The sequence below is a fragment of the Argopecten irradians genome, chromosome 5, assembly GCF_041381155.1.
Source record: "Argopecten irradians isolate NY chromosome 5, Ai_NY, whole genome shotgun sequence".
NCBI lineage: Eukaryota > Metazoa > Mollusca > Bivalvia > Pectinida > Pectinidae > Argopecten > Argopecten irradians.
The window spans coordinates 33,043,199-33,064,986 of NC_091138.1; the positions used below are offsets into that span (position 1 = coordinate 33,043,199).

The 21,788-nt window shown below is 33.8% G+C and overlaps 1 protein-coding gene across 1 annotated transcript in view; it reads right to left on the reverse strand.

The window, feature by feature from the left end:
* Window positions 1–21,788, reverse strand: part of LOC138323582 (guanylate cyclase 32E-like) — an 82,931-nt gene that overhangs the window by 58,445 nt on the left and 2,698 nt on the right. Inside the window, exon 2 of the mRNA XM_069268288.1 lies at window positions 5,716–6,637. Within this exon, the coding sequence (XP_069124389.1) occupies window positions 5,716–6,102 (387 nt within the window). The 5' untranslated portion in view covers window positions 6,103–6,637. The remainder of the gene's footprint in view (window positions 1–5,715; window positions 6,638–21,788) is intronic.

Genomic DNA, 21,788 nt, shown 5'->3' on the forward strand with positions numbered 1-21,788 from the left:
TTTAGTTATACCGTTGATAACATTCCTTTAAACAGTACTTCATATTTTTAAAAACTTCCATGACTCAATACTTTTAATCACCAGTGTTACTTATATGTTAACACTTCCTACCGCTAAGTCGGTGATAATATGATAGGCGTGATTATCCACGGATGTAATACTGGTTTATCCAATGCAATACACTCGTGTCGTCTGATGTTGTTTTACATGCACCTCGTGACATCACTGTGTCAACAATACTACTGTAGTCTCGGTAAAATTAGAATAATTTAATGAACCAGGCTGGTATCATTGTAGAGGAAGCAAACTGTCGTATTAACTTTAAAAATATCAGATAAAGAAATACAACTTTCATGCATTTTTACGGCAAGACTCGAGTATCACTACATTTTGTGACCCTCGGGTAGAATATCCCTATTATTCCTATTCAAAAGAGACTTATGATATATTGTATATTATGTATATCGTAATGTTAACCTATCGATTTGCATGGATTATTAAATATTGATAATGACATCGGTAGGGACGTTTGTGAATTTTAATCGAAAAAAAAACACCCCGAGATCATACTTTCCACCTTCTGACGTATGTAACTGTAGGTGTGTCATTGATCTAAACAAATCTGCATGGGCATAATAATAGCGAGGCGAATTATCTTATAATACTAACATACACTGTATAGTTGTTTTTTTTCAATTTGCAGAAAAATATTTGCAAACTTACAAAGGGAGCGGTACATTAACAGTGTGATAACTTACCGTTATAGAACTTAATTAATTTTTTTTGAGTGTCAGAACTTTATTTTGTAAAGCCATTAAAATGTAACTGTTATCGAATCGTTCTTTACGTTGAATTTGTTGTTATCTGTGAACGCTAAATAGGTATGCGAGACATCAATACCACTATAGAGAAATAAAAATTTAAATATGGAAACACTGAAATTTTCAAGTATATCATGTAGTTTGTTCTTTAGAACGTATTCTTTTGAGGATTTTTCTGGTTTCAGTCTTTTGATATTTGTTTACAAAGCAATATCTTATAAGTCAGTCTTTATAAAACTTTTAATCTGATATAGATATGTTAAAATTTAGACTTCCAAAAACCTAATTAATTCGTTTGTTTTAAAACTATGTGGACATGGATGCAGATCAATTAAAATACTTAGCAATGAAATGTATATGCAATGATGCATATTTCGCATTTCTATTTTAATATCATTTGATAAAAACATGCAATGAAGACAAACATACGATAAAACCTTACATTTTCAGCTTTTTTAGATAATGAAAACTTTTCTTCTGATCCTTGAAATATTTCAAAAATCTGTGGGCAAAACTACATACGCATAAGAAAATGATAAAAGTTGTTATTTGTGGTTCAAAATACAGGTGAAAGGATAGCTTGAATGTTTAGCATCAGTGACGTCTATCAATTGTTATAAATATAGCCAAAATGGTGAAATTCATATTCTGTCAAAATTGTAATTTTAATAAACATGCAGCAGTGTAAAATCTAGTACAGAAAGTAAGTTTTGTTTTTAAATATGGTAGGAATGAAAATATTATACAAGTTTAAAGTTTGATAATGGAAATTTGACCTTTTATATCCTGCTTTCCCTAGTGGTCGAGTGTGAAGTTTATTTACAGTCGAGAAGTTTATGGGTTTTAAGTTCTAACGGATATGAACACTTTGTAGGCCTATTGATAAACATTGTCAGAGGATATCTCATATCAAAAGTACAGGTCAGCAAGGTATTGGCAATAACGGTATTTGAAGCATTTAACATAGTAGGTGAGGTGATCACGCATAGCCAAGCCAAGAGATGCCCAGCTGGCTCGATATTGCGCTTAGGCTTCAGTGCATGATCACGACACACAATCGGAGTCAATGAAACTAGCGATTGACCATGCAGCGAAATACCAAAATCGACGAAAAATAAATTCAATGTCCATTCATGTTTCACCATGAACTGTTGCTCACTATCTACAAACAAGTTTTAATTTGAATGTCTTACTTTGATTACTGTTTCAAAATTAAATTATTATTTATTATTAAAAATAATTATAATAAAACTAGTATCTTATAATCATTTTAATATCAGAAGTACTAGATTATATCGTTTTGTGATATTATGCAGTATTATGTTACCATTAATCACTAAGAAGGTACAACATAACACTACTGGACAGTTACAGCTACAGAAGCCTTCATATACACATTATACATATTGGCTTTATTAGTTTAACGGCCTATTAACAGCCAGGTTCATGGTGGAGGAAAGCCGGAGTACCCAGAGAAAAACCACCGACAAGTTGTCAATACTTGGCAACTGCCCACATGGGATTTCGAACTCGCGACATTGTACACAAAAACCATACGATTATTGAAGTTTAATTAGAACAGCTATACTAATTTAGGTACAATTATTATGTCAAACATATGTTAGGATTTAATTACATAATTACTGATCTCTGAAAGTACGAAAGAAGATCGTATCAGGATGACATAAAACTTCATATAATAATAAAAGATGTAATATAAATGAAGGAATAAAATCAGACAGATATGATTTACTGTTAATGCTACATGTAATTTATTTTTGTGTATATTGATACTATAGTTCGTACTTAAATAATAATTGCATCGCGTGACACGTCTTCAGACATATAAATCGAAATTAATGAAAGTCAAATATCAACAGTTCAATAAATTAGACAATCATTATAATGCAGACACGAAAGTTTACGATATATTTAATTGAGAAACGGGACTATATACCTCAGTATTTGACAAGGACTGATTTCATGATACAATTTATTTTAGGCAAGTGTCTGTATTACTATATTTGACCATCACATGACAACATGACAAGTGACAGCACTTGTATGAACCGAGATTCAAGGAGATATAGCTATGGCAGGAGAGGCAGCTTTAAAATCAAATCATCAATGTTTTTATTAAGTAAGTATATTTAACACAAAAATATATTAACCGGTACACTGTTGGTCGCTACCACAGGAATGCGTTAGACGGTATACTCTATAATACACAAGAAATCGATTTATCGATATAATGTTACAAGACGTGTACACAAGAAATCGATTTATCGATATAATGTTACAAGACATGTACACAAGAAATCGATTTATCGATATAATGTTACAAGGCATGTACACAAGAAATCGATTTATCGATATAATGTTACAAGACATGTACACAAGAAATCGATTTATCGATATAATGTTACAAGACATGTACACAAGAAATCGATTTATCGATATAATGTTACAAGACATGTACACAAGAAATCGATTTATCGATATAATGTTACAAGACATGTACACAAGAAAATGTACACAAGAAATCGATTTATCGATATAATGTTACAAGATATGTACACAAAGAATCGATTTACGATTATGTTATAATGACATGTACACAAGAAATCGATTTATCGATATAATGTTACAAGACATGTACACAAGAAATCGATTTATCGATATAATGTTACAAGACATGTACACAAGAAATCGATTTATCGATATAATGTTACAAGACATGTACACAAGAAATCGATTTATCGATATAATTACAAGAATGTACACAAGAATCGATATCGATATAATGTTACAAGACATGTACACAAGAATCGATTTATCGATATAATGTTACAAGACATGTACACAAGAAATCGATTTATCGATATAATGTTACAAGACATGTACACAAGAAATCGATTTATCGATATAATGTTACAAGACATGTACACAAGAAATCGATTTATCGAATTTATACAAGATATCACAAGAATTATACGATATAATGTTACAAGACATGTACACAAGAAATCTATTTATCGATATAATGTTACAAGACATGTGTACAAGAAATCGATTTATCGATATAATGTTACAAGACATGTACACAAGAAATCGATTTATTCGATATAATGTTATACTCGATATAATCTTGAACATGACACAGAAATCGATTTGCCAGTTATGCCAAAATAACTAGAAATCTTGTTTTGTATTTTTTACAATTCTCAAGAAATTTATTTACCAGTATAATGTTACAATTCACAAGAAATCTATTTATCTATGTAATGTTACAATACATGTACACAAGAAATATATTTATCGATGTAATGTTACAAAACATGTAAACAGGAAAACTATTTACCAGTATATCGTCACAGTACACTAGAAATCGTGTTTACCAGTATAATATTACAATGTATAATAAATCTGTTTCGCGGTGTAATGTTGCACTATAAATATGTTTACCAGTATAACGTTACAATTCACAAGAATTCTATTTACTAGTATAATTATTTTTACCGGTTCACCATAACAAAAGACACATCTAGCAGTACCGCGAAAGAATGGTACCGCTTACCGCATCTTCGTGTACAGTGAAAACAGTTGTACCATGATTACATTTGTACCATGAAGACATTTGTACCATGAAGACATTTGATATTAATTCTAATCAAACTGTCAGTGATATCAATGTCACCCGTTTTCTCCCGAGATGACACGGGTCACAGTTAATGATTTTACTGTCTGGTGTTCTCCGAGATATCAACAGATGTTTTTCGACCGAATAATACTTAATAAAGCAGTGTGTCAACAAATCAAAATGGATATCCGAAAGTATTTAACAAAGAAAGCACTTTTACAAGTACCATCATAACTTTTTATGGATAACTAAAGTATTAAGAGAGGGAAAGTTCATATGTTTTTTAAATTGAAGTGGTTGTCAAAATATATTGAATATCTTGAGATTAATTAGCATTACCGGGTGTGTGAATTGGTCTTGCATAATTCCTAGTGAAAATTTAATTTCAGAATATATGTGTAGGGCTGTTAAACTTTCTATACAAAAACACAATCCTAAATCTGGCACCGCTTTCACTTATTCATTGGTATTAGGGTAATTACGAAACTGATTTCATGTTGTACCGCCTGTATGATTGTAGGCACCAACAATACATGAATTAATGTTTATTAATTTGTTTATATCAAATTAACTGGCAGCGTCAATATTTAGAACGTCCAATGTTTAGGAGATTGAGGACAACCAGTGTATCCGGATTAATCAAAAAATAATCACCGACCTACCGTCAGTGGTGGCGATTTGTCCCGTGTTGGTTTAAAGTTTAGAAATTACTGAAACTGTTGATTTATATCAAAACACAGACAAGCATGATCTAGAGTGAATGTATGCACGCGAAAGTATATACTCGAAAGTATACGCGTTAACAAGCACAAAACTGATAACGAACACTTCAGAGAGAAATTACGCTGTCGATATATCGGTCAGATATATTAGCTCAGCTTGGGACATCGCCCTACTTTGGCAGTTCTGAAAGATTCTTGTTTGAAAAATGAAGCCGTGCAAATATATGTATGGAGTAGATTTTCCGTGTGGTAACATTTTTGTTGGTATTTTTGTTAAGATTATGCTTTTAATAGTCTTATTTCTGTTCTCGAATTAATCTTATTATTTCACAATTCTTTGTTTTTTTGCTCTTGATTTCTGTATTCTATAAAACACGGTTATAACGAAACTTTTGAGACCAACGAAATTACTTCGTTATAAGCAATGATCGTAATACACATATTACAAATATATCATAGGAAAGATGAACGTACTTTACTGAATTGGCATTTGCTAAATAATTAGAAGACCAATAATCAAATAAATACTTACATATGAGATCATGGGGAGATTCCAGGCGGTGGCGACTGTTGCTTCGATAGCACAGGTACCATCAGGTCCTATAAATCCAAAAGTACCATTGATGTACTGGTCCGTCATGGCTTGTAAAGAGTCCATTGTATCGTCCTGTGTATCCGCAAATAACGTGTCCAGCGAATATCCAGGTAACATTCTCACTTTTTCGTTCACGTCTTTGATGGCCTGAAAGTAGGCACCCCCAATCCATTTTCCCTGGCCTTGACCCCACACTGATGTGAGAAAAGACATTTTCACCTGCCCGTGGGTCGGGTTCATACTAAATGACCCGTCAACACCCACAAAAAGGGCAGCACACACACTCACTAAGGGCCACATTTTAGGGATCACATATGCGCCCATTAAAACACATTTTAAGTAATTCTTCCATGGATTACTCCTTTAGTTGGGTACCCACTTAAGGTCGCAATACAGCAGGAACTATTACATTGACCAGGTGACTGGCCATGCTTCCTAGTGCTGGAGCAGACTGCTTAGGCGGAAAATCTGTGAATGAAGAATGTGTTAAACCTTATCTCTCTGATTCCACTGCTAATACTCTGGCACCGCAGATTTTTGGTAACACAAGAGATCTGTCCGGATACACGGTCGGTAGTCACTCAACACAAACGACTATTTGTTGTCACTGTTCAAACAGTTCACAGATATATATCTGTAAGTGTTTGCCCTCACATATCGCTCGTTAAAACTGTGTATTGATCCACAATACAACTTTAGTGCTCTTAACAATACATATTTATTTCTATTCTCGTTGCCTCAATCACCAACAAATGGGCGATCACCTCCCCTCTACACCTAAACAAACATCCTGCCACACTTACTACAATCTCCTTGGTATTGTATCAAAAGGTAATAGAGTCCATTTAACTTAGTCCAGCTGGAAAAAAAGAAAACATTTTAACTTAATGTATATACAAATATGATCAAATCTCTGGCATGTCTATGGGTGTAACCTTACCGCTGGTCATTTCCATAGGATACTAAGCTATCTCTCTGTAGTACCATCACCATACCACAGCCAAACTAATTATAATAAATTATACTTCTTGAAATGGGAACCTCAGATATCAATTAGACACAGCTATAATAAGATAAGGATTTCATATATCACTGAAACAGTTCGTGATTAGATGAAAACTTCAGATATCAATTTTAAACCTCATTCAGATAGTTTATCTACATGTTATGGTGTATATCATGAAATACAGCTTTCGGAGGATCTCGTGTGTAGATATGGCCTTAATGAAATTCTTTTTAGATGTTATAACTAATATTGATGATTTTAAATTCGTGGTTCTACATATAACAATGACGAAAGTATCGAATATTTCTACACAATGACTATCAAATGCTATACAATGATTTAAATTTAAACATATGAACATATGGTCAAGCCGATAATTTTCGTGAGGATGATATTTTTAGTGTGGATGAATTAATTTCGTGAGGATGATATTTTCGTGAGGATGAATTATTTTCGTGAGGATGATATTGTGTTAAGGATGAAATTTTTGTGAGGATGATAATTTTCGTGCGGATGATATTTTGTTGTGGATATTTTCGTGAGGATGATAATTTTCGTGAGGATGATATTTTGTTGAGGATGATATTTTCGTGAGGATAATATTATCGTGAGGATGATATTTTCGTGAGGATGATATTTTGTAGAGGATGATATTTTCGCGATATCGCGGAGTGTCACTATGATCGAGAAAATTCCAAACGCGTAATATTGAGTAATGTTTTACCCATATAAACTCTGAAAGTCGGGTTATAATATAAATCTGGTTAAAATCGCAAAAATTTTGACCCGCGAAAATTTTGACCCTCAAAAATAACCGGCTATATGCGGTAATTCCGTAAATAACCAGCTATAGAAACGGTAATTCCGTAAATAACCGACTATATATTCGGTAATTCCGTAAATAACCGGCTATTTATACGGTAATTCCGTAAATAACCGGATATATATACGGTGATTCCGTAAATAACCGACTATATATACGGTAATTCCGTAAATAACCAGCTATATATATGGTAATTCCGTAATTAACCGGCTACATGTACGGTAATTCCGTATAGAACCGGCTATATGTACGGTAATTCCGTAAATAACCGACTATATATACGGTAATTCCGTAAATAACCGACTATATATACGGTAATTCCGTTAACAACGGCTATATATACGGTAATTCCGTATATAACCGGCTATATATACGGTAATTCCGTAAATAACCGGCTATATATACGGTAATTCCGTATAGAACCGGCTATATGTACGGTAATTCCGTAAATAACCGACTATATATACGGTAATTCCGTAAATAACCGGCTATATATACGGTAATTCCGTAAATAACCGGCTATATATACGGTAATTCCGAAAATAACCGGCTATATATACGGTAATTCCTAAAAATAACCGGCTATATATACGGTAATTCCGTAAATAACCGGCTATATATACGGTAATTCCGTAAATAACCAGCTATATATACGGTAATTCCGTAAATAACCGGCTATATATACGGTAATTCCGTAAATAACCGGCTATATATACGGTAATTCCGTAAATAACCGGCTATATATACGGTAATTCCGTAAATAACCGGCTATATATACGGTAATTCCGTAAATAACCGGCTATATATACGGTAATTCCGTAAATAACCGGCTATATATACGGTAATTCCGTAAATAACCGCTATATATACGGTAATTCCGTAAATAACCGCTATATATACGGTAATTCCGTAAATAACCGGCTATATATACGGTAATTCCGTAAATAACCAGCTATATATACGGTAATTCCGTATAGAACCGGCTATATGTACGGTAATTCCGTAAATAACCGACTATATATACGGTTATTCCGTAAATAACCGACTATATATACGGTGATTCCGTAAATAACCGGCTATATATGCGGTAATTCCGTAAATAACCGGCTATATATACGGTAATTCCGTAAATAACCGGCTATATATACGGTAATTCCGTAATAAATTACCAGCTATATATACAGTAATTCCGTAAATAACCGGCTATATATACGGTAATTCCGTAAATAACCGGTTATATATATACGCTAATTCCGTAAATAACCGACTGTATGTACGGTAATTCCGTAAATAACCAGCTATATATACGGTATTTCCGTAAATAACCGGCTATATATACGGTAATTCCGTATATAACCGGCTATATATACGGTAATTCCGTAAATAACCAGCTATATATACGGTAATTCCGTAAATAACTGGCTATATATACGGTAATTCCGTATATAACCGGCTATATATACGGTAATTCCGTAAATAACTGGCTATATATACGGCAATTCCGTAAATAACCGGCTATATATACGGTAATTCCGTAAATAACCAGCCATATATACGGTAATTCCGTAAATAACCGGCTATATATACGGTAATTCCGTAAATAACCGGCTATATATACGGTAATTCCGTATATAACCGGCTATATATACGGTAATTCCGTAAATAACCGGCTATATATTCGGTAATTCCGTATATAACCGGCTATATGTACGGTAATTCCGTAAATAACCAGCTATATATACGGTAATTCCGTATAGAACCGGCTATATGTACGGTAATTCCGTAAATAACCGACTATATATACGGTTATTCCGTAAATAACCGACTATATATACGGTGATTCCGTAAATAACCGGCTATATATGCGGTAATTCCGTAAATAACCGGCTATATATACGGTAATTCCGTAAATAACCGGCTATATATACGGTAATTCCGTAAATTACCAGCTATATATACAGTAATTCCGTAAATAACCGGCCATATATACGGTAATTCCGTAAATAACCGGTTATATGTATACGCTAATTCCGTAAATAACCGGCTGTATGTACGGTAATTCCGTAAATAACCAGCTATATATACGGTAATTCCGTAAATAACCGGCTATATATACGGTAATTCCGTATATAACCGGCTATATATACGGTAATTCCGTAAATAACCAGCTATATATACGGTAATTCCGTAAATAACTGGCTATATATACGGTAATTCCGTATATAACCGGCTATATATACGGTAATTCCGTAAATAACCGGCTATATATACGGTAATTCCGTAAATAACCGGCTATATATACGGTAATTCCGTAAATAACCGGCTATATATACGGTAATTCCGTAAATAACCGGCTATATATACGGTAATTCCGTAAATAACCGGCTATATATACGGTAATTCCGTAAATAACCGGCTATATATACGGTAATTCCGTAAATAACCGGCTATATATACGGTAATTCCGTAAATAACTGGCTATATATACGGTAATTCCGTAAATAACTGCTATATATACGGTAATTCCGTATATAACCGGCTATATTACGGTAATTCCGTAAATAACCAGCTATATATACGGTAATTCCGTAAATAACCGACTATATATACGGTAATTCCGTAAATAACTGGCTATATATACGGCAATTCCGTAAATAACCGGCTATATATACGGTAATTCCGTATTTTGTACAAATTTTGTAATTGCATGTACGTATTACTGATGTAAACATACACGTGTAGAGCCCTTCCTTTAATTAGATATGCTAGGCATGTACTATGAACGTGGAAATTAATGCGAGGGCAAATTTAAGCTAAGAACGTGACGGACATTTTTCCCCAGCGCGTTATACTTGGTTTATATTAAAAATGAAATATTTCAAAAAGTTAATATGTGTAGTTATCGCAAAAATATATTAACACAGCGAAATGTTCAAACATGTAAATCGTGAAATTAAGCACTCGCAAAAATATTCACGTTTACTGTGTGTCAATTACTTTATCTAATTGTGGTATACAAAGTGAAAAAAAATGGTGACCAATAATTATCATACTAAAAAAATTTCAAGAATATATAAATAATCATTTCTCTAATTTAAACAAGGTGTTTAATAACTCCTTGTGAATGCTTACATAATTGCTGCTTGAGAAAGCTCATAGCTGGATGACAAACACTACAGCATGACCACTGATATTGGAATAAAATAATTTAACTATAATTATTGTTGAATGAATGGGGAGTATTTCACAGCAGTTTGACGTGACAACACTTGGATGTTTAAGGATCATCACATAACGACATTATAACAAGTTAATCCACATTTTAAATCCATAACAAAACAATATCTGCCGACATCCAAGGTCGAGCTTTTTTCTCTCTCGAATTACGGTTATGTATAAATGCATCCATTGCATTGTAAATGGTAATTTTACTTTTACCTGATTGGCTAAGGTCATTAAAGTTAATGATTGAACCAATCAGTGGTTGTATTTATTTTGTTTACATCCTATTAACCACAAGTGTCATTTAGGGATGTGTCAAGATTTAATGTTGTCGATCAATAAAAAACATTTTACATGTAATGTTACATATCAAATAAGTCATATGAACCTTACTTTACATTGAGACGCCACTGAATATATACAAAACCTTGCTATTTAAAGCTTGTATTTTTATAATTGATATGTATATTCATCAGTTGTCAGCACATTAATTGCACATGATTACACTTTACAATACCCATGTCTGAAAACATTTGATTCCTTTATCAAAGCTTTTCATAGAAAATCAGAAACACGTCACTGGAAACTTGATAGCACTTACATAGGGTAATGATCGAATTGTATTGGCGGTGCGCCTTTGTTCGGTGTATTCTTGAAACAGAAGCGATAACAGCGAGTATTTACCCAATATAGATATATAGTTTCATGAGAATGAGGCCCATTCACTCCATCTGTGGCGTGTCCACCTACAAAAGCTCACTGCCGACAACTCACGCAAATAATTGACCAAAACTATCGTATTTTGTAGAGGCACAATGCTTCTCACAAATCCAGTGTTTGCACCGATGAATTAAATAATTAAACTAAATTGCTCATGGTTGAAGAAACAAAAAAGAAGCCAAACAAACCGAAACGGACCTGAAAAAATTGCAGCGCTATTGAATTTAAACTGGTATAAAGGGTATAGGGTATAGTGAGTTTTTTCTATGACAGTGCCTATATATTCTAGTAGGAGTGGCTTCAAAATGGTCTGTACTGTACGCGACTACCTTCAATTAGCAGGCATATCGAATTCTTTTTTTTTATTTTCTATTGAATTGAAACGATTTATGTTTATTTTTCTCTCTCTTTTTTATTTGTTTGTTACATTTTGAATACTCCGACTAATTTTAAAACATTTGGTAATATTTTAATAACATGACCTGATATCTTTGATTTCTGATATCATTTGTCAACTTATTCCGTAAGCTTTTCTCGATCCTGTTTTATAATAAAGTATATTTAGAAATTCACTTGCGTAACCTTTGTATAATAACGTTAGACATCGATGGTGGATGTTTTTAATCCAAGCATGAAGTTGAAAATGCATATGTTGATACTTATTCTTTTGTCTTGATCGCATTTTGTTTTTGATTTCCGCTAATAAAACTATTGCCTTTATTTTATTTTTTTCTGACTTAAGCAAACGGCTTTGTGGTAATCTAACCTTCAAAAGTGTTGATCAAATCAGTGCAAGCGTCCTCATTTTACGGCTTGGTTCAGACTATTAATTTTAACACAAACCTTTATTACTTCACCTGTCCAATAACCAGGCTAACCCAGTATCTACATGAAATTAGTTTCTTCTTGCACTCAAAGAAGTTTTTCATATAAATCAAAGCCAACAAGTCGGTATATACACACAATGTAGTATACAATGCCTACTCAATTGTTGTATTTAATTGATTTTTAATCATTGTTAATTGATTTTTAATCATTGTTAATCGATGTCATTTTGTGAACAGTATATAAAGCATTTTGATAGCCAGAAGATATCGAAAAATATATCGAACATAAATACTTATAATTAGAAGCTACTGAAAATGAGAACATCCAGTGATTTGTGAGTTGTTCTTCTAAATCAATACGCAGCATTAATATTTCTATGGTAACGTAAATATAACGTCACTTTATGGCGCAATTTATTTGGTTTTTCAATGAGGTGTAAAAAATCAATGAACTTACTATCTTTGACGTATGGTAAATGAACTTACTATCTTTGACGTATGGTAAATCCTCTGTATTGAACATAGTATATTTTTTAAACAGCAAAAACGCTGTTTTCTCCACAAGGCTTTCCTTTCTTCACTGGAATTCTTAGTCCGCCGCTGTGCTTTTATCTGCATCTTCATTTTGAAACAACTATTATTAATACTTTATTTAAGGTTAAATACATTTGTAGTCAGACAAAACATGTGTGTATCTGTAATCAAAACTTGATATACTACAAGTCGTTATAGATGTTCATAAAATATTTCTATATATTCGTATTACTAGGAGCCGTGGTTATTTATAACAACGTTTAAGGGGTAACAGCCAGCCAGTCGGAGTACGGAAAGAAAACCCATTGACAATTTTTGTTTGTTTGTTTTTATTATTTTAACGTTCTATTAACAGCCAGGGCCATGTAAGGACGGCCTCCCATGCATGCAGTGTGTAGCGTGTGTGAAGTGCGAGGTGCGTGTTTTGGGAGGCTGTGGTATGTTCGTGTTATGTCTTCTTGTATAGTGGAACTGTTGCCCTTTATATAGTGCTATAGCACTGAAGCATGCCGCCGAAGACACCAAGCAACACATCCCATCCGGTCACATTATACTGACAACGGGCGAACCAGTCGTCCCACTCCCTGTTTGCTGAGCACTAAGCAGGAGCAGACACTACCACTATTATAGACTTTGGTGTGTCTCGGCCAGGAGACAGAACCCAGAGCCTTCCTCACAGGGGCGAACGCTCAACTCAAGGCCAAAAGTGAGGCGGTGCCAAGGGAGGCATTAGGAAACATAAAGTCAATTAGGAAGAAGAGAAAAGATAAGATTCTAAATTTAGTCGCCTTCTACGATCATGCAATAGGGGCAGCAGGTACAATTCTAACGCCCTACCTGCAGGGCCATTGCCAAGCGGCCAGTATCTAGCAACTTCCACACATTGGATCGAACTCGTGGTACAGTAATATGTCGGGTTATCTTTTAAACCACTCGGCCACCGCCGCACCTTGCTTGAAAGAATGTTTACTTCTAAATCCGAGAGAAGTATAATAATATGCAAATCAAGGACGCAACACAGATCCGGAAGTATCTGATAGTGTCAATCAACAAGAAGGATAATTAGATTAAACAGACGGAGAAGGGTTGTGACATTTACATAACGACAATGGACTTCAAATCAATATACACAGTATTTTTATGGATTTAAACGCTCCTAAATGGCATATGTTACAAAACACGCACAGCAGATGCATCATATAGAACATATCCTTACATGTTCTTACGCGACAGCGAGCACATGACAGATATTGATAAGGATAAAACAAGAAAGTATTGACCGATTAATGTCATTGCTGTTTATGATTTCATTAATGCTTTATAAAGTCTTTTGTCTGTGGCCATGGCTATAACATGAACACCGTTATATTAATCTATAGTATGGCAACACAACAGACCATGTCAAATGAAGTTAGAAATATTTATTTTTATGAACATCAACGTACTTGTGCAAAAAACCAATTCAATAAATGGATTTAATTCTTAATAAATTAACGTCGTTTTCTGACAAAAGCAGAACGCCACAGATTCTGATAAGTTTTTCCCTTGCGTGTTACCCCGAATGTTAACGTTATCTTCTAAAGCCATAGGTGACTAGAATGAGACTTGAATTAGAAAGAAAACAATATAAAATAAAACCTTGGAAATTATTTTATTCGGTTCTATGAGTTTAATGCATAGAAAGATATGTCTCTCAGTACTATATGTTGATAGAAAGGACTGGTTTAGGCATAGTCTGTTGTCTGATCCATTTGTTGATACAATGTATACGTAATTATACTTTTCAGTATAACTTGATACATTTATAACATTTATTTTGCTTACAACGAGCATTTCTATTGGTTTAAATAGTTTCATTTATCAGCCCATAAAGGAAAAAATGACGTCGACGTTTGTTACGTCGCTTTTCAGTGGCTAAGATAACGGCGTAATGACTTCATAGACAAAAGAGTCCCAAAATGAATTTTGAATATTAATGAGATTATTTTTAGTAAATTGAATTATAACTAAAGGACTAATTTGAATAAATTTTATGTTTTAAAGATATAATACAAAGATCTTCAAAAGTGTACTCTCAAAGGTAGCGGTTTATGTAGAGTACACTATCTGTATTATATGTCCATAAAATTTAAAATAAATATTTTCAATAAAAAACTTTCACAATAAAATATTTTGAAATCAAATATTTTTCAGATACAGAATTGTTTTCAGTATTAGATCGTGGAGTCAGGAGAAAAAGTGAAATAGGTCTGAATTATCCAAAACACAAAGTGCAAATAGTTCACAGCACATACTAGTGTCTCGAATGGTTCAAAACACAGAATCCTGAAGGTTCACATTCCTTACTATAGGGGTTCGAAACACTAACTTTACACTTGTTCTATGAGGTTCACATACTTGCTTCAGAGGGTTCATGACATTTTATTCTGGATGTTTATAACACTAATTGGATGAGGTGTCTACGTCTGCACATAGACCCTTAATATCTGGATTAATATTTCTAATCGTCTAAACTTTTATCTAAAACACGGAATATACTGCTTCGAAATGTTGATCAATAACACTTCACGGAAGTCTTCGAATCTGTCTCTGAATTGAAGATCAGTGAATTGTATATGAAATAGCTGTGAGTTATCTCTCCTCATTATTCCCATACGGACTATTTTATGATGATTAAAATACACAAAAACCGTTATCAAACTCATAGATCTTCGATATGTGTTCCGAAAGGAATGATTAAACCAAATTTGTTTCAGAATATAGAATATGTGGAGACGAAGATCAAAATGTATGTTAAATTTGAAAAAAAAAAGTTTTTATCTAAATGAGTTTTCCCTGACATATGCATTTATAGAAAGGATCTTTCAAGAGAAATTGGATTAAAATTAACAAGGATTGATCAGATTGCTTATAATAATATTATATCAAGATGTATGGATGTTGTGTTCAAACAGTAATATGTCCTTCAACACAGGTATTTTTGTGGTGTACATATAGGAACATTAAAACATTAAAATAATCGAATAACTGTACACTTTGTGGCTTTTTTGTACCTGAATGTCGCTTTCTTTAATCTTCAAATAGATACATGTATGTGATTATTCACTTTTACTTCGCTTTTACTTCTCCTGATAAGCATTCATATTCACTATGACATAGCCCAGGGGTGGATATTACGACAGCGATAGTAACCCCTTGAATATCGAGGATGCGTTACTTTGTGTAGTGTAGGGAATAATACATTGGTAATGTAAGGCATGGTTGACTGTTGACATGTTTTCTAAAAAAAAAAGAGATCAATTTTAAATACTACGATATGTACATGTAACGAGCAGTGTAATTAGTTTTGCTTTCCGCGGATAAGCCTTATGTCCAGCAATTGTACCATGTTTTGTTGTTCTTTGTTTCACGGACCAGGAAGAAAAATACAGATATTTATGGCTTGAACACCTAAGGCCTTCAAGGATTAGGACGGTCTCTATGTAGGTGAAACGTCGCATGTGCACCAGTGGTATGTAATGAGAGGCTGCAGTATGTATGTGTCGCGTCTCCTTGTCATAATAGAACTCTTGACCATTTTAAAGTGTTTTGCAATGAAGCATTCTGCCAAACACCTCTAACAATACACACCCCATTCGGTCACATTAAACTGACAAGGGGCAAACCAATCGTCCCACTGCTGAAAGCTAAGCAGGCGAAGAAACTGTCCCTTTATGGACTAAGGTGTCTGTTTGTGATAGGCAGACCCAGAGTCTTCGCCACAGGGTCAAACGCTCAACTGAACACATATATAGTGTGTAAAGTTTATATTTATGTCCTGGGCAATGGGAAAATATTACAAATATCTATAGCCTGGAGACAGTGTTTACGTTTCCTAGGTATATGGTACGTGTTGTGTGTTTATATTTTCTCCTTTCTCTCAAAGTCACTGTGTGACCTAGAATTGAATTGTTTATATTTTTGAAACACCTGCTTCCTTCTCTTGTTGGCTTTCTCGGTGCATTTCTACAGTTTGTTTACATCAACCCTCGATTTATCGATTTGAAGACGTGTTTATGAGTTTGTTATTAAGATCATTGTTTATGAGTTTGTTATTAAGATCATTATTGCTTCAAAATTACCCTCACCTATTATAAGACTTCACTTATGAAACGTTACACTTGTGATACGTGGGATTAGTGAAAAGATTCTGTCAATTTTAACTTATTTTTTTTACATTGTTTAGTATATATGAAGTTTTTTTAGGGGGATTTTGGTTACATGTGTGATATTAACAATGATTATTCATATACAAAACGTAGGTATGTTACTGTCATTTGTACATTGTACATTGTTTATCATATGTAGAAAATAGTGTTGTTGTTTTTTATTTTATTTGCTTGTTATCAGATGTAATTTTTACTTACTTTATGAACAATGTATATTAGATTAAGTTTTTGCTTACATTTTTGTACAAAGTTATTAATAAAATTATAGCTGTTTTTACTTTTAATGTGTACATTGTTTACTATATTTGATGTTTACTTACTTTTAGTACCACGTTTATAAGATTTAATTGCACTTAATCGTAGTTATCATAGCTTGAAGCTTATTTTTCGTAATAGTATGGTCGTTTCCTTATTTTTAGCCGGCGTTTCCCACTTTTCCAGAAATGGGAACAAACATTAAAAATCAATAATCTTTCCGGCCATCGTAAACTATATTGACTTTGGACGGCTATTTGGCCGTTAAGACGACTCAATCGGCAGACAGTATTAACAAGTCGACGATAATGGGTCTTTGCTGTTTTCTTTGTTTGTTTAATGCCGACAAAACACTTTAAAGCCAAACGCAGAAATGTGTACTTAGATGTAACCGCCACCCACTACGCATGTCCGTATTACTAGACAAGACATATTGCTGCTTCCGGTCAGACAGATTTAGACACTTCGTTTACTTCGAAATCACTTCCGGACGTATTAGCAGTAGGTCTCACTTAATTTCTATCAATAGGGAATTTGGCAACGTGTATAGAAACGAAAGAGCTATTTACTAATAGATATTAGTTTTCTTGTAATAGGATATAGCAGTTATTTAAAGCCAGTGCAACGTTTACTCAAATGAATTCTAAAAGAACCACGTTTACTAAAAGAGCACGAACATTTAGAGATGGTAAGCGAATATCTGATACTTTTTATAGATCAGCTATCATGCTTGTAAAAAACATTAGTTAACAAGCTTTTTGAATTAACCAACAGAAAAATGTAGGTTTTTACCATAACATTAAAACTGCTTGAACATTAAGTTTCTAGATGAAACAATAAAATGTAGGCAATACTATAATTCAAATTGACATACTGATCACAAAACCGTTGATAGAAATAACCACTTACGAGCATTATGGAAGCCAAAATATTTCAAATGGATTGTCACTTACAGTTTTACCATACCGAAATTTCTTAACGCAGCAATAAGACTTTGTATCATGTAATACATGGAATCGGTTTCTGAATTCATTCGCAATTACTTTAAATCAAGAAGCTTATTCAACAAAAAAGTTTGCTTTTTGAAGTTTTGTGAAAATTTTGAAAGAAATCAGAATGCTAGGCTAAAAGCACCGCACACGAAGTGTGTTTAGAAAACGCCTCCATAGCTTTGCATAATACATTGTGATAATTAACACTTTAAAATAAAATATAGCTGGCCTGGGTGGGCAAACTATTTTATACTTCATGACGGCAGAATTATAGTAAAGTGTAAAAGGTTAATCCTCCTGTACTTCAGAGTACTTAGAAATAGTTTAAAGTATTATGTAGCAGGTCAAGTGTCTTACTTTATACACAAAAAAGGTAGATCTACATAAAATACAGTATAATGTGACCGGGAAGGCGGGCTATCTTATACTATGATTGGAATACTGCATAGAAGTATAAGTAAAACGTATCACCCTAAAGGTAGGGAGTTTGAATTATGTTTTCTGTCCCCATTGCATGATCATTTAAGGCTACTATATTTGGGATTTTAACATTTCTCTTTTTTCTTCCTAGCATGTTTTATTCTTCTTAACGCTCTGTTGACACGCGAGTACTTGAAGAAGGTTCTGTGTTCTCTCACCTGACCTAGATATACCATTGTCTATAAAATTGACGCAACAGAAATATACCGCAGCCATCCAGTACATGCAGGCATACGAGTAGGCCGTCCTTGAACAACCTAGTTGATAGTGGGAGGTTAAGCTAATCAACTAACCAACCATGTAATGTGATACTGCTGGAGTAATAGATAGAGGTTGTACTTGTGTACTTGATAAATAACGTGTATGGGCGTCCAACTTTATACTCCAGAAAAGTGAGGGGAAAAAACCTCTTTAACTCGAAGTCGTATTTCTCGAATACCCTCATTCGTCGAACTGCTTGTATGGCCCCGACCATGCTCTTGTATATTTCATATCTAGTTTAAACATATTGGAATATATTGAACAAAGTCAAAAGGAAATTGGGTACAAGTTAAAAATATGGGAGGCTGCAGTGTATTCTTGTTGTGTCTCTTTGCAATAGCGGAAACTCTTATCTGTTTAATAGTGATATCTTACTGAATCATACCGTCAGAAACTTCGGGCAGCACACCTCAACCGTCACATCAGTTTTAAGTATAAATATTCTCCAAAGAGGTGGAAATTTAAAGTATTTTGTGGTTAGGCATGCACTTTTATTCTCTGTCAAGGTTGAGCCATATACAAGTAATGGATTATAGAATGAGATGGGATGCGGATGAGCGTCTTACTGCACACCATAAAATGGAGCGTCAGCTTATATTTGCCGTATCTGAAGATACTGTATATAAAAAGTATTTGTATTTGTTGTGTCACCAGCGTTTGCCAGTAAATCAATCAAAGGTCAGCATACTAGTAGCCCAATTATAAATATAGTTCAATGGAAGTTATGTCAAATGATTTAGTGTAATGATTCTTCAAGATTAGCATTGCGACTACGCTATTCACTAAATGTTTTGTTCGAGCCGAACCCTTTACCATTGAATTGACACCGGTTGATTCCGATCTGTTGCCGCTGAGAACAAACAACTTCGGAAGATTTTAAAAATATCGAAACTCTTAACGTGTCTAAATCCTAGCTGATATGGAACCTAACGTATGTTATTGTAGTATGTTTTTACAAAGGATCAACAAACACTGATTGGTGCATGCGTTTTCCATGCCAAACCAAACATTTGTTTTAAAAGAAGTACACTCCTGTCGATAGATAGTCTGTATACATATCGAGTGTACTTCGAGGTAAAGAATTTCGTCAAAATTCGAACACATACAACGGCCATGGCGATTAGACACAGCATGGGGGCGTACATTGATAGTTAGATTTGTGTTTCGCTTATCGAGGCGCGTCATATTAAAAAATACGGAATACCTAAGAGATAAAGCACTATTACCAGGAGATGTACTACGAAATACCACAGCCTCCCAAAACAGCAGACATTCATTAATACACCGCAACACTTTACACATTTGAGGACATCCTTAAATTACGCTGGCTGTTTTGCAAGACGTTAAACCAATAACATGTTTGTAGTTGAATTTTTTTAACAGCAGTGTTTTAAGACAGGGTTGATTTTTGTTTGTTTGTTTTTTTTTGTGTGTGGTTTTTTTTTTTTTTTTTTGGGGGGGGGGCGAGGGTGGACGAAAATTATATGCATGTAAGTATTATTCAGCAATAACGTATTAGAAATGAAAATCTGTAGTAATTTGTAGATATCGGTCGGAGAAAGGAACCCATAATAGTGCAATAGGTACATTGTATGTATTATTCGAATTTAAAAAAAATAAGAGGAGTCAACCACACTGAAGAAAATTGAGTTTGATAAGAAACCGACTGCTTATCCATTATAAATAATGACTACATTTCACATCATTACGACCGTTCAGGTTTGATAAACGACATCGTCATTTTATAAGACATCCGTTTGATTTGAATGCTTAAAATAACAAAAAGAAAACCAGCAAAAACTATATCGGTGAACCTGGTTAGCGAAAACGCGCGTGAAATGATAGTGGAAGTGACGTCAGCGGCATGGGCGTGAAATAAACCACGTGCGTAGCAAAGCCTACCGATTGTTTAGTTGTATATATCTGGGAATTTGGTGTTGGATAGACACTTTAGACAGAATGGAGGATGTTAACATCATCTGCTAAACAGTAGAGACAGATTCTAGGTTAAAATTTACAACTGTGCAACTTCAGACGGTAGCTGACCGATTTCGATGAACTGACGTTTAATCTTATCGATATTTACGAAAATGGTATCAATTTTCGCAAAGTTACGCAAAAGATGATGGTGTCACTTCAATTTTGTATCTTTGGAATAAAGACAGCATAGTTACGAAATTGATATGATGGTATCACTTTAATTTGTATATATGGCATAAAGAGCGCATCAACGTTGTTCGCTATGCGAAACCACAGGGGGCCAATTCAATGACAATGGATGTTGTCATACATTTTTTTTTATTTGGTGGATGGACAGACGAGTATATATGACATTCATGTGATTTTTTTTTCGAAAAATACGAGATTTGAAAAATTATATAAAAACCGGGATATTTACTATAAAACAGAGAATAATTTTTCAAATCTCGTATTTTTCGAAAAAAAATCACATGAATGTCATATATACTCATCAGTCCATCCACCAAATACAAAAATGTATGACAACATCCATTTTCATTGAGTTGGCCCCTTTTGTGCGAAACCAGCTAACTAGGCCTATTCCATGGGCACTTGTGCATGATAAACAGATAATCTAACAACTGATTTGGTAATTATAAGTATTTTACCAAGACCTCTTGTATAGTTATATTTTTAGAAAAAGTGAAGAAATGGTGTGGTCTA